Source organism: Xenopus tropicalis, chromosome 8 (assembly GCF_000004195.4).
Source record: "Xenopus tropicalis strain Nigerian chromosome 8, UCB_Xtro_10.0, whole genome shotgun sequence".
Taxonomy (NCBI): domain Eukaryota; kingdom Metazoa; phylum Chordata; class Amphibia; order Anura; family Pipidae; genus Xenopus; species Xenopus tropicalis.
Window position 1 is genome coordinate 142201032 of NC_030684.2, and position 14893 is coordinate 142215924.

The 14893-nt window shown below is 50.5% G+C and overlaps 1 protein-coding gene across 2 annotated transcripts; it reads right to left on the minus strand.

Moving 5' to 3' along the window:
* Window positions 1-2676: 2676 nt before the first annotated feature.
* On the minus strand, window positions 2677-10525 carry gnrhr (gonadotropin releasing hormone receptor). Of its 2 annotated transcripts, XM_031906897.1 has the most exons (4): window positions 10204-10525; window positions 5958-8320; window positions 4191-4395; window positions 2696-3445 (listed from the first exon to the last, which is right to left on the minus strand). In XM_031906897.1, the coding sequence occupies exons 2-4, from the start codon at window positions 6495-6497 to the stop codon at window positions 2958-2960; spliced, it is 1233 nt and encodes a 410-aa protein (XP_031762757.1). In that variant the 5' UTR covers window positions 6498-8320; window positions 10204-10525; the 3' UTR covers window positions 2696-2957. The 2 variants fall into 2 exon arrangements, with proteins under 2 accessions (NP_001107549.1, XP_031762757.1); NM_001114077.1 differs by lacking the exon at window positions 10204-10525 and having other exon boundaries at window positions 2677-3445; window positions 5958-6504.
* Between the last annotated feature and the right edge of the window lie 4368 nt (window positions 10526-14893).

Here is a 14893-nt window from a genome sequence, read left to right on the forward strand (position 1 = left end):
ACTGTACTAATGGCACCGACGTGTTTATGGGTCAGTCCCCCCTAGGCCCAAACTGTACTAATGCCCTTATGGCCCCAGCCACGAGCCGACGTGTTTATGGGTCAGTCCCCCCTAGGCCCAAACTGTACTAATGGCACCGACGTGTTTATGGGTCAGTCCCCCCTAGGCCCAAACTGTACTAATGGCAACCGACGTGTTTATGGGTCAGTCCCCCCTAGGCCCAAACTGTACTAATGGCACCGACGTGTTTATGGGTCAGTCCCCCCTAGGCCCAAACTGTACTAATGGCACCGACGTGTTTATGGGTCAGTCCCCCCTAGGCCCAAACTGTACTAATGGCACCGACGTGTTTATGGGTCAGTCCCCCTAGGCCCAAACTGTACTAATGGCACCGACGTGTTTATGGGTCAGTCCCCCCTAGGCCCAAACTGTACTAATGGCACCGACGTGTTTATGGGTCAGTCCCCCCTAGGCCCAAACTGTACTAATGGCACCGACGTGTTTATGGGTCAGTCCCCCCTAGGCCCAAACTGTACTAATGGTACCGACGTGTTTATGGGTCAGTCCCCCTAGGCCCAAACTGTACTAATGGTACCGACGTGTTTATGGGTCAGTCCCCCCTAGGCCCAAACTGTACTAATGGCACCGACGTGTTTATGGGTCAGTCCCCCCTAGGCCCAAACTGTACTAATGGCACCGACGTGTTTATGGGTCGGTCCCCCCTAGGCCCAAACTGTACTAATGGCACCGACGTGTTTATTGGTCAGTCCCCCCTAGGCCCAAACTGTACTAATGGTACCGACGTGTTTATGGGTCAGTCCCCCCTAGGCCCAAACTGTACTAATGGTACCGACGTGTTTATGGGTCAGTCCCCCCTAGGCCCAAACTGTACTAATGGCACCGACGTGTTTATGGGTCAGTCCCCCTAGGCCCAAACTGTACTAATGGCACCAACGTGTTTATGGGTCAGTCCCCCCTAGGCCCAAACTGTACTAATGGCACCGACGTGTTTATGGGTCAGTCCCCCCTAGGCCCAAACTGTACTAATGGCAGTGACGTGTTTATGGGTCAGTCCCCCCTAGGCCCAAACTGTACTAATGGCAGTGACGTGTTTATGGGTCAGTCCCCCCTAGGCCCAAACTGTACTAATGGTACCGACGTGTTTATGGGTCAGTCCCCCCTAGGCCCAAACTGTACTAATGGTACCGACGTGTTTATGGGTCAGTCCCCCCTAGGCCCAAACTGTACTAATGGCACCGACGTGTTTATGGGTCAGTCCCCCCTAGGCCCAAACTGTACTAATGGCACCGACGTGTTTATGGGTCAGTCCCCCCTAGGCCCAAACTGTACTAATGGTACCGACGTGTTTATGGGTCAGTCCCCCTAGGCCCAAACTGTACTAATGGCACCGACGTGTTTATGGGTCAGTCCCCCCTAGGCCCAAACTGTACTAATGGCAGTGACGTGTTTATGGGTCAGTCGCCCCTAGGCCCAAACTGTACTAATGGCACCGACGTGTTTATGGGTCAGTCGCCCCTAGGCCCAAACTGTACTAATGGCACCGACGTGTTTATGGGTCAGTCCCCCTAGGCCCAAACTGTACTAATGGCACCGACGTGTTTATGGGTCAGTCGCCCCTAGGCCCAAACTGTACTAATGGCACCGATGTGTTTATGGGTCAGTCCCCCCTAGGCCCAAACTGTACTAATGGTACTGACATGTTTATGGGTCGGTCCCCCTAGGCCCAAACTGTACTAATGGCAGTGAGGTGTTTATGGGTCGGTCCCCCCTAGGCCCAAACTGTACTAATGGCACCGACGTGTTTATGGTCAGTCCCCCTAGGCCCAAACTGTACTAATGGCACCGACCGTGTTTATGGGTCAGTCCCCCCTAGGCCCAAACTGTACTAATGGCACCGACGTGTTTATGGGTCGGTCCCCCCTAGGCCCAAACTGTACTAATGGTACCCGACGTGTTTATGGGTCAGTCCCCCCTAGGCCCAAACTGTACTAATGGCAGTGACGTGTTTATGGGTCAGTCCCCCCTAGGCCCAAACTGTACTAATGGCACCGACGTGTTTATGGGTCAGTCCCCCCTAGGCCCAAACTGTACTAATGGTACCGACGTGTTTATGGGTCAGTCCCCCTAGGCCCAAACTGTACTAATGGTACCGACGTGTTTATGGGTCAGTCCCCCCTAGGCCCAAACTGTACTAATGGCACCGACGTGTTTATGGGTCAGTCCCCCCTAGGCCCAAACTGTACTAATGGTACCGACGTGTTTATGGGTCAGTCCCCCCTAGGCCCAAACTGTACTAATGGCACCGACGTGTTTATGGGTCGGTCCCCCCTAGGCCCAAACTGTACTAATGGCACCGACGTGTTTATGGGTTTGTTCCTATCTGGGGCCCCGGGTGGAAGTTCTCTGGGGGAATCGGGTCGGCGGGGGAATCTTTAGTTACTTATTAGCAGGCACTGAGTGACTTGGAGATTGGCAGCTTCTTGCAGGCGGCCATTATAGTAGAATTCAGTTCTGCTGTACTAGGGAGGCTGTGGGTTTATTCCCCAGTGGTTCTCCTTCCATTAAGGGCCCAAACTGGCAGTGACGTTGATGAGGGAAGACATCATCTCTGTTAAGTGTTTAACCCCTCACAGCCCGGCAGAAAAGAAACTTATTGAAAGACAAAAAGGCCAAATCCAACCTGAATTTTATTGATTTGGAGATGGTTTGTGGTGCGCGGCACGGCTAAGGCAAAATGGTTGTGTCTGATAATTGGCGTTGCTTTCCCAGCGTGATCGGAACTCCCCAAACATCCATCCAGGTGAAGGTCGGGAAGAGAGAGCTGTCTGGCAGTGAAATTCGTTGCTCTGAGGAATCTGAGCCCCCGATTGGTCGTGTTGTGTCCATAAATGGTGCCCGTTGGGGTGCACAGTCTGGATTGTGCTTGTGTTCAATGTTCACATGAAACTCTCCATAATCTTTCCCCGACATTGCTCACATTTTCCTGAATGGAGACCGTACCCCGTAACCTCTAATTCAAGCTTACCGGAGCCCCCCAGAACTGCCCTCTTCATAGGCACGGTGGTTGTGGAGATCCGGAACGACCCAGTGCCCAAAGAGGCGGTGTCGTGGTCCTTTCCTTGGGCGGCACATCGGCACACCCTTCTGATCTCCCGTCGGAAGTGGATGGTGAAGAGTCCGTAGATGATGGGATCCAGGCACGTGTTCAGGAGTCCGAAGAGGAAGAGGATGTGGCTGAGGGACGGGGGAACTTTCTCCTTAGTCAGCATTTCTGGGGAAAACCAGTACCAAATCCCTAGGAGGTAGTAGGGTGTCCAGCACACGATGAACGTCAGCACTATAACCAAGGACATCTTCAAAGTTCTCATCCGAGCCCGGGGGATGTTGTTTGATGAGCGCCGAAGGTCGATTTCTTTGGAAGAAACTGGGGGGGGGGAATAAATTATTGCATTTAAAATAGGCACCCAGTATTGACACCCAACCTCACCCTTTTTATATCTGAGCAGGAAGACTGGAGGACTATACTGGGTGCTGTATATGGTCTGTGGGTCTAAGTGATCTTACCCTAAACCCAAGAGCTTGATTTGCCTCACCACTTCAGCAGGTAGGAACTCTCTGACCAGCCCCCAGTGATGGTCCATTAGGAGTTGCCTAGTCATCCCCCCCCCCAAGAGATGGTCCATGCCAAGATATCTAGCCTTCCCCTAGTGACAGTCAAAAAAGTGTTCCCCCATAATCTGAAATAAGATAATTACCACCACCTCCCCTAAAGGATTTTCCTAGTCAACCTCCTCCCAGGGAAGTTCATGAGACATTCTCTATTCACATCACCCAGTGATGGTCCATTAGGAGTTGCCTAGTCATCCCCCCCCCCAAGAGATGGTCCATGCCAAGATATCTAGCCTTCCCCTAGTGAGTCAATAAAGCTTCCCCAACCTTCAATCTGAAATACGATAATTACCACCACCTCCCCTAAAGGATTTTCCTAGTCAACCTCCCAGGGAAGTTCATGAGACATTCTCTATTCAAACCCCCCAGTGATGGTTCATAAGGAGTTTCCTAGTCACCCCTCCAGTCATGGTCCATAAAGAGTTTTCTTGCCGCCTCTCCTGGTCCCACAAGATTCTGTAACCGTCCCCTAAAGGCATTTTTATGACTGTAGCACTCACCACAAGCTGCCTTCATCTTGTGAGTTATCTCCATCAGGATGCGGGCGTAGCAGAACACCATGATGAGGAGGGGCAGCAGGAAGAGGCAGAAGAAGGTGAACATGTTGTAGATGGTCTCTTGCCAATGGGCTTGGAAGCTGCCCACCGTTGCGCACTGGACAAAGTGTACCGGCTCGGATCTGCTCACTGTGTGGAATACAAAGAGCTGAGAGAGAGTTCTTTGGTTAGTGGTAGAACCCAAGAGATGGTCACCATGAAAGGGTTGGACCTGCAGTACCAATATTCAGCTTTCCCCTGGGACAGAGCTTGGTCAACTTGTTGGAACCCTTACAAGCAATGTTCTGCTTGTATCCCACCATAGAGAGTATCATTCCAACATGGAACTCTGCAGTCTCTCAAGCATGATCCTTGTTTCATTGGATAGGTGGCACCTTGCTCGTATTTGGTCATGCTCAGGGTCCATGAAGGCTGGCTGTATATATAACCTTACTCTATAAACCGCACCAACAAATGTTAATCAGAACCCGTGCAATAAAAGAAACGCATGCCCCAAGTGACAGCTTTGATAGGTCACTGATAATATGACTCAATGGCCAGTGGGACTTGCTGGTCTTGGATCAATATTCCTCTTTTCCCGATTGGTTGCTCATAAGGTTGTTCGTTAATACAGTAGATATCTCAGAGGAGCGGCTAAATGGCTTGTGATGTCTCGAGCCCAGCACTGCAGTGGTTGACTCATGCTTGACTCACGTTGTTGCACCAGGGAAAATCACAGTAATTTACCCTTTGACTAGTCTTTCTGCTGGGTATGGGGGAGTGCAGAATGATTAGGGGAGTACGAACCTCAAAAATATGCCCCAAAATAGTGCAGCCCAGAAGGTCCCAGAAATGGAATAGAGTACCTGGTGCTCCGTACACAAGAGTCTCTTACATGTCCTTTGCCCAGTGGGTCACTTACAAAAACCCACACCAAAAAAAACAGAAGCTTTTTGGGCCCGTTCAACAACCTCACTGATCGAGCTGAATATTGGGCAGGTGTCTATTGGACAGGTTGGGAAGGCTCATCAGGTAAAGGCTGTATTGCCACTTTGGATGTGGTCCTCCATGGACAGATCAACACGAGCTAGGAACCCCACAAGAGAGGACCCCATACACCTGAAGAACGTAGCCATAGTAGCAGTATAGTAACTGCCCAGCACCAAGCACAATCCAGCAGGAACAGCCCACATTATTGTGTCTATTTTTTCTACCCTTCTGTACTCTCTTGTTTCTCCAATTGGATCATTTTAGTTCAAGTTTCCCTTGATTGTGCCTAACCTACAGATAGTGAATAGATCCTTGCACAGACAGCTCTATTAGTAACTAACTTAATCAGCGTGCTGACTGTTCTTTCCCCAGGGAAGGTTGTGCTGGAAGAATTAAGATGTTAAAGAGTGAAGGACACCTTTCATCATTCGTTAAGTGAATAACGATCAGACCCCTGTCACTAGCCGCCTTGATTATTTATTCACTTTAACCTAAAGATGATACCACTGCCCATTGGATAATCCGCTTGTGAGCCAATAAATTTACCCCAAGGTTGGGCAACAGATTTTAAAAAAACAGACCAGCCCCCCTGAAGGACAATGAGCAGAAGGGTCAACAATGAGCAGAAGGGTCAACAATGAGCAGAAGAGTCAACAATGAGCTAAAAAATTCCTGCGCATTCATTTTATGTTTTATGGGTCGATACGGCCCTTGGCCGTAGGTATTTTCATGGCTACCTACCTGTGGGATTGCCAGTAGATAGCTCAGAGACCAAGCCACGCACAGCATTATTTTATTCTTCTTCTTTGCATCCCTGATTCCTAACGGGTTCAAGACGGCAGCCTGGCGATCCAAGCTGATCACCACCGTAACAAAGGCGGATGAGTACATGGCGGCCAGCTTCAGGAACATGAGGACCCTGCACGCCAAGTCTCCGGCGTACCACTGAAGGGTGACATTCCACACAGCGTCCAAGGGCATGACAACCAGAGTAATGAAGAGGTCAGCGGCCACCAAGTTGATAATAAGGATGCGGATGTGGGATTTCTTCCTGTACTTGTAGGTGATCGTCCACAGGGCAGCCACGTTGAAGCAAGTTGAGAAGACGAAGAGGATACATGTAATGGCCACCCGTATCTTTGCGGCGGTGGAGAAAATTGGGAGGACAAACGCCTTATCGTTGAGCAGAGTGATATTAGGCCCACTGTTCTTCTCCTGCTCATTTATATGAAAGCAGCTAAGGTTCAGCGCACAGGGGTCCATTATTTCTTGATAACTCATGGTTAGCCTATGGTCACGGATAAGTTCCTATTGGGCAATCCCAAGTTAATGCCATCAACAGTAGTGTCTTAATAACACCATGGATTGTCTTTGCACCATTATCCATTATTTCATGGATATCTTGCCTTACAACTCTAAGGAGTTGCAAGATCATGTTTATATAGGTCTTCCAAGGTTTCCCTCATATACCTCGTGGTGATATTAGGTCCTTATAGTTAGCAATCCCACAATTTCTAGGAATCTACAATCCCTATATGACCTTGATGAGATCCACCGTTCCTCAGGGATGTGGCTCCTTCATCTGAGAAACAATGACTAATCCTAGACCAGATAGGAATTCAGTTCTTTATTAAGCAATTTCTCTGTGACCTCGATGAGATCCAATGACCTTCAGAGAAACTGACTCCTTCAACAAAGAAACAATGAGTAATGCTAGAGCAGATAGGAATTCAGTTCTTTATTAAGCAATTCCTCTGTGATCTCGATGAGATCCAATGACCCTCAGAGAAACTGACTCCTTCAACAAAGAAACAATGAGTAATGCTAGAGCAGATAGGAATCCAGTTCTTTATCGAGCAATCCCTCTGTGATCTTGATGAGATCCAAAGACCCTCAAGAAACATTTAGTAACCCTAGACCAGATAGGGATATCCCTCTCCAACCTTGAGGAGATCCGACTGCCCTCTGCCTCCTCTATCAAAGAAACAATTTGTAATCCAAGACCCAGTTTTTTGTCAAGCAACTATGACATTGATGAGATCCAGTGACCCTCAGAGAAACGGACTCCATCAACCAAGGAACAGTTAGTAATGCTGGACCAGATAGGAATCCAGTTCTTTATCGAGCAATCGCTCTGTGATCTTGATGAGAGATTCAAAGACCCTCAAAAAAATTACTCCTTCAACTAAGGAACATTTAGTAACCCTAGACCAGATAGGAATATCCCTCTCCAACCTTGAGGAGATCTGACAGCCCTCTGCCTCTGTACAAAGATACAATTTGTAATCCAACACTAGGCACTCCAGTTTGATGAGATCCAATGACCAGTCAAGCAACTATGACATTGATGAGATCCAGTGACCCTCAGAGAAACGGACTCCATCAACCAAGGAACAGTTAGTAATGCTGGACCAGATAGGAATCCAGTTCTTTATCAAGCAACCTTGATGAGATCCAATGACCGGTCAAGCAACTATGACATTGATATGATCCTGTGACCCTCAGAGAACCTGACTCCCTTAACCAAGGAACCGTTAGTAATGCTGGACCAGATAGGAATCCAGTTCAAGCAATCCCTCTCCAACATTTATGAGATCCATCATCCCTCTGCCTCCTGTAACTAAGGAACTATTTGTAATCCAACACTAGATAGGCACTCCGGTTTGACGAGATCCAACGACCCACAGAGAAAAGGGGCTTCTTAATCTAAGGACCAGTTACTAATCCCAGACCAGATAGGCATCTAGTTCCTCAGTCCTAGGAACTATTAGTAATCCCATACCAGATGTCTGGTTAGTTCCATCAACCTTTATCTCCAGCTTGTATGTTGTTAGTCGTTTTATTTAAACATCTCCCCCCTACTGTTCTAGAACTGGTGGCGTAGGACCATGACACTGGCTTTAGTTGTCCATATCGGAAAGTGCAGAGGTAGTAGAAGACCTATTTATCACTAATAAGTTGAATATCCGGAAGGGATAAGATGTTTTTTATGGAGAGCTGCTGCTGTCGGTCTTGTTAACGAGCCAGTTCTTCTGGGAATACGGTATCCTTAGTCATCAAGCGTGGTTTTGTTCTTCATCGTAGGATGTTTCCAAGAGTGACTCCTACCAAGCAAAGAGACAGACATCATTATTTGTGCTCTTTCCTCATTCTAACAGAATATGAAAAGCTCGCTGCTGGCTGAGATGTGGAAGTGAGAGACAACCATTGCGTGGAAGTGGATGGGTGGTGGATCGGGTGGTGGAAACGTTTATTCGCCCACGTATGTTGGCTGCATCTGCAATGTTGGTCTATAACCGCCCTTCCTTTGTTTTTGAACTGCAGCTAAGTGGGAGGCTTAGTGGTTACCACTGCTGGGGGTCCTGGGTTCAATCCTGAGCTGGCCACTGTCTCCAGTTAGTTTGTGTGTTCCCACCATGTCTTCTCTGGATACTCTTCCTACACTCCACAAACCTACAGAAAGGCTAATTGGATCCGTGCAATGGACCTATGAGGACCCACTTGAGAAAGACATGATTGCAGTCACTTGGTCTATTTGTTGGGAGCGTCGGGAACTTTTATTGGCCTATGTGTGGCCAGGTTTATAGTGGGTATTCAGTACATATCTCCAGCTATCTACCTGTCTGTCCATACTACAACCAGGGCTACTATCAGAAATCACGGGCACTATACAATTTAGACCCCGGTTATTAGTTCACTGTACCCCTGGGTGGTGGGCCCTGCCATCTTAGCAAAATGGAGACCCAATAAAAAAAAAAGGCCAACTAAATTCCACGCCTGGCCTTCAGATCTGATCTTCTCCCTTTTGGGACCTCCCACTGGAGTGGACTCAATGCAACAGATTAACACATTGATCAAACAGGCAGGAAAGTGTTAATCTATGGGGCCCGCCCAGATTGGATTGCAATAAATCTGCCCCTATGAGTGCCGGGACAAAGGGGTCACCCAATTAATGGAGAACTTAACAATGGCTATCGCTGTAATGAATGAGCGGGGGCATTTCCCAGGGGCGGGGGCAGGTACAAAAGGCCAATATTGATGGGAGAGTTTGTGCCCAATAATTGGTTGGTGCCCATGTCACTCAATGATAAATGCAGGGGGCGGGACAGAGGCTAAGATGGGTACCACTCATATACACTAAGGATATGGGGATCAATATTGGTCTGGATTTTGTATTTTATCCCTGCCGGGGCAACTGGGGGGGGGGGGGGAAGGAGAGAAAATGGATGATAGAGACATGTCATTGTGGCTGGGGCCCCAGGGGACACGCGGATGAGGTTACGCGCACAAGCAGACAGGGCTATTTATCAAAGGCACCGGGTTGGGAGGGGTGGGGGTGCCGGTTATATATATATACTGTATATCTCCTAAATAACCTGCTACTACAAGTGTAGGAGATGGGGCAGAACATAAGTCAGCGCCATTAACCCATTAAGTGCTGGCACCACCCATATAACCCAGAGAGATAGGTGTTACTGCGCTGCCATGCTGGTTACACTGTGACAGTGGGGGGGGGGGGGGGGGGGGGGGGGGGGCTGGGGAAAGATGGGGGGTATATCTGTGCCTATATATTATACAGTTACATTATGTGCATATATGATATGGGGGTTACACTGTGACAGTGCGGGGGGGGGCTGGGGGAAAGATGGGGGTATATCTGTGCCTATATATTATACAGTTACATTATGTGGCATATATGATATGGGGTTACACTGTGACAGTGGGGGGGGGGGGGGGGGCGGCTGGGGGAAAGATGGGGGGTATATATGTGCCTATATATTATACAGTTACATTATGTGCATATATGATATGGGGGTTACACTGTGACAGTGGGGGGGGGTATATCTGTGCCTATATATTATACATACAGATATTGGGGTGCTGGCTGTGGGCAGGGTGCCATATATATGATATAAAGGAGTCACTGGGGCTATTAATGCTGCAGGGGCAGCTCTACATGGAGTAAGAGGGGATATGGGTGACTTACCGCAGTGGCGCCTCTCGCTCAGCTCTCCCCGGGGTGCCAGGGGGGCACGTCAGACTGGGGGGCACTTCAGGCTGGGTGTTGTGAGACCTGCTCCCCCCTTGGCGCAGTTTAGTGCCCCTACCCCTGCTAGAGGTCAGACATTGCAGAGTCGCCGCTCCTTCCCACCGTTCCTCCGGATTAACCCCTGTGGTGCTGTGGGGCTAATAACCCTCCTGCCTCTCTCTCCCTGTCAGACTGTGCGGCTTCCCCGGGAGTCGGATCAGCATCCTCCCTATTACTCAGCAGCCCCTGCGGGGGGGGAAGGAGGAGCAGGAGAGTAACTGCACGGTTCATTCCCACTACTGCCTCTGTGTGTGTAGCACGGTCTGTCCCACACAGCCTTCATACTCTGCCCAACTCCCTGCCCAACTCTCTGCTCAACCTCTTACCCAAGATGGAGACAGTAGGACAACATGGAGACAGTAGGACAAGATGGAGACAGTAGGGCAAGATGGAGACAGTAGGGCAAGATGGAGACAGTAGGGCAAGATGGAGACAGTAGGGCAAGAAGGAGACAGTAGGACAAGATGGAGACAGTAGGGCAAGATGGAGACAGTAGGGCAAGATGGAGACAGTAGGGCAAGATGGAGACTGTAGGCAAGATGACTGTAGGGCAAGATGGAGACAGTTAGGGCAAGATGGAAGGGCAAGAAGACTGTAGGGCAAGATGGAGACAGTAGGGCAAGATGGAGACAGTAGGGCAAGATGAAGACTGTAGGGCAAGATGGGAGACAGTAGGGCAAGATGGAGACTGTAGGGCAAGATGGAGACTGTAGGGCAAGATGGAGACAGTAGGGCAAGATGGAGACAGTAGTGGCAAGAGATGGAGACAGTAGGGCAAGATGGAGACTGTAGGGCAAGATGGAGACAGTTAGGGCAAGATGGAGGACAGTAGGGCAAGATGGAGACAGACAGTAGGGCAAGATGGAACTGTAGGGCAAGATGGAGACTGTAGGGCAAGGGAGACAAGTAGGGGCAAGATGGAGACAGTAGGCAAGATGAAGCAGGCAAGATTGGAGACAGTAGGGCAAGATGGAGACAGTAGGGCAAGATGAGACTGTAGGGCAAGATGGAGACAGTAGGGCAAGATGGAACAGTAGCAGTGAGATGTAGGGCAAGATGGAGACTGTAGGGCAAGATGGAGACAGTAGGGCCAAGATGAGAGACTGTAGGGCAAGATGGAGACAGTAGGGCAAGATGGAGACAGTAGGGCAAGAATGGGACAGTAGTGGTAGTAGGACAGAATGGGACAGTAGGGCAAGATAGAGACAGTAGGGCAAGATGGAGACTGTAGGGCAAGATGAAGACTGTAGGGCAAGATGGAGACAGTAGGGCAAAGATGGAGACTGTAGGGCAAGATGGAGACAGAGACAGAATGGGACAGTGGGCAAGATAGAGACAGTAGGGCAAGATGGAGACAGTTAGGGCAAGATGGAGACAGTAGGGGCAAGATGGGAGACAGTAGGGCAAGATGAAGACTGTAGGGCAAGATGGGAGACAGTAGGACAGAATGGGACAGTAGGGCAATATGGAGACAGTAGGGCAAGATGGAGACAGTAGGGCAAGATGGAGACAGTAGGGCAAGATGAAGACTGTAGGGCAAGATGGAGACAGTAGGGCAAGGATAGAGACAGTAGGGCAAGATGGAGACTGTAGGGCAAGATGGGAGACTGTAGGGCAAGATGGAGACTGTAGGGCAAGATGAAGACTGTAGGGCAAGATGAAGACAGCTAGGACAAGATGGGAGACAGGTAGGGCAAGATGGAGGCTGGTAGGGCAAGATGGAGACAGTAGGACAGAATGGGGCAGTAGGGCAAGATAGAGACAGTAGGGCAAGATGGAGACAGTAGGGCAAGATGGAGACAGTAGGGCAAGATGGAGACAGTAGGGCAAGATGAAGACTGTAGGGCAAGATGGAGACAGCAGGGCAAGATGGAGACAGTAGGGCAAAATGGAGACAGTATGGCAAGATGGAGACAGTAGGACAAGATGGAGACAGTAGGACAAGATGGAGACAGTAGGACAAGATGGAGACAGTAGGACAAGATGGAGACAGTAGGACAAGATGGAGACAGTATGGCAAGATGGAGACAGTAGGACAAGATGGAGACAGTAGGACAAGATGGAGACAGTAGGACAAGATGGAGACAGTAGGACAAGATGGAGACAGTAGGACAAGATGGAGACAGTAGGACAAGATGGAGACAGTAGGACAAGATCGAGACAGTATGGCAAGATGGAGACAGTAGGACAAGATGGAGACAGTAGGACAAGATGGAGACAGTAGGACAAGATGGGGACAGTAGGACAAGATGGAGACAGTAGGGCAAGATGGGGACAGTAGGGCAAAATGGAGATAGGGCAAGATGGGGCAAGGCTTATGGGGGCCATACTTAAGGTGTCTCATTACAGTTGCTGACTTAACCCCTCCAGACCAAGTTGCACCTTCTCAGCCCATGTACAGGGTCAATAAGTTGCACCCAATGAAAGTCAAACTATTTAATTATGACCCCTGGCACACAGCCCTGACAGCAAGAGCTTACAGTCTTTTCCTCACACGTGGGAAGGGAGCAGGATCCTACTGGGTCCTATCTCTTTGTGTGCCCCCCATGGCTGTGGGTCCTGCCCCCTGCTGTTGTGCCGCGGGGCCACTAGCGCTGCCCGGGAGGAGCCCAGGGAGATATGTAACATAAATAAGATATGAGTGATCCCATGAATAATGTATGTAGCGTGTACAGCAGCGCCTGTAGCAGAGTATGTGCCCGGGGGGGGGGGGGGGGGGGGTACTGCAGCTCTGAGAATCAGGGGGACCTGTTCACCCCTATATAAACAGGCATGGATTAAACCCACACTGATTGGCCCATTAGCTGTGTGAGGCCTCCCTGAAGGCTGCAATGCTTTCTGTGCAGCCATGCTTCTTTCAGCTTTGGATTTTAGAGATGTGAGCTCTATACACATCCCTACCTCCTTTGCTGGGGGCCTGATCCAGGGCCGCACTACCTTCTCTGCCTCCCCAGATGAGCTTACGGTTTAACCTTGGGCACAGGCGACAAAACAACGGGCACCCTGCCATCCATTATCCCCACGGCTGCGGTCTCTCACAGGAAGGTCAGTTATAAATACGGCAGCCAGACAGTTAACCCTTCCCGCGCCTGAGCTCCCAGACAGCTGCACTGGGACAGGCTGACATTGAGCCGGATAAATAGAGGGGCCTCATGTTCTAGGGGGGCTGCAAATCATTTCGCCAGCGGATTTGTCTGTTGGGCAACCTTGGTCACCCCCTGCCATGCCAAGCAAGGATTTTAACCTCTGTAGGTGTTTGTTAGGCCTGTTTGAGCCCCCCCACCGTACAATAGTGGGGGGGGGGCTCATAGTCAAATGAGTTTGCCCGATTTGGCAACTTTAGTTTGGTCACCAGAAGTGCCTGCGGGTATCTGAAAGCTTGGTCATGTGACTCACCCCTAACTGTCGGCAGCAGGAGGGGGCTACATATAGGGGGCACATTGCCCGGAAGAACTGGCCTGCAGGAGGGGTGGGTAAGGACTGAGTCTTTTGCTGGGTGTAATAATGTCAATTCCAAGTGTGGCCAGCAGGGGTCACTGTATCACTTCTGCCTGGCAATGTAATGGCACCGGTCAGTATGGCAGCGAGCAGTATGGCACCCGTCACTATGGCAGCGAGCAGTATGGCACCGGTCACTATGGCAGCGAGCAGTATGGCACCAGTCACTATGGCAGCGAGCAGCATGGCACCGGTCACTATGGCAGCGAGCAGTATGGCACCGGTCACTATGGCAGCGAGCAGGTATGGCACACGGTCACTATGGCAGCGACAGCTATGGCACCGTCACTATGGCAGCGGCATATGCACGCGTCACTACTGGCAGCGAGCAGTATGGCACCAGTCACTATGGCAGCGAGCAGCATGGCACCGGTCACTATGGCAGCGAGCAGTATGGCACCGGTCACTATGGCAGCGAGCAGTATGGCACCGGTCACTATGGCAGCGAGCAGTATGGCACCGGTCACTATGGCAGCGAGCAGTATGGCACCGGTCACTATGGCAGCGAGCAGTATGGCACCGGTCACTATGGCAGCGAGCAGTATGGCACCGGTCACTATGGCAGCGAGCAGTATGGCACCGGTCACTATGGCGCGAGCATATGGCAGCGGAGCTGTATGGCAGCGAGCAGATGGCAACGGTCACTATGGGCAGCGAAGCAGTATGGCACCGGTCACTATGGCCAGAGCAGTATGGCAGCGAGCAGTATGGCACCGGTCACTATGGCAGCGAGCATATGCACCGGTCACTATGCACGAGCAGTATGGCCACCGTCACTATGGCAGCGAGCAGTATGGCACCGGTCACTATGGCAGCGAGCAGTATGGCACCGGTCACTATGGCAGCGAGCAGTATGGCACCGGTCACTATGGCAGCGAGCAGTATGGCACCGGTCACTATGGCAGCGAGCAGTATGGCACGGTCACTTATGCAGCGAGCAGATGCACCTTGGTCACTATTGGCAGCGAGAAGTATGCACCGGTCACTATGGCAGCTAGCAGTATGAGGTCACTATGCAGCTAGCAGTATGGCACCGCGTCACTATGGCACCGTCACTATGGCAGCGAGCATATGACGGTCACTATGGCAG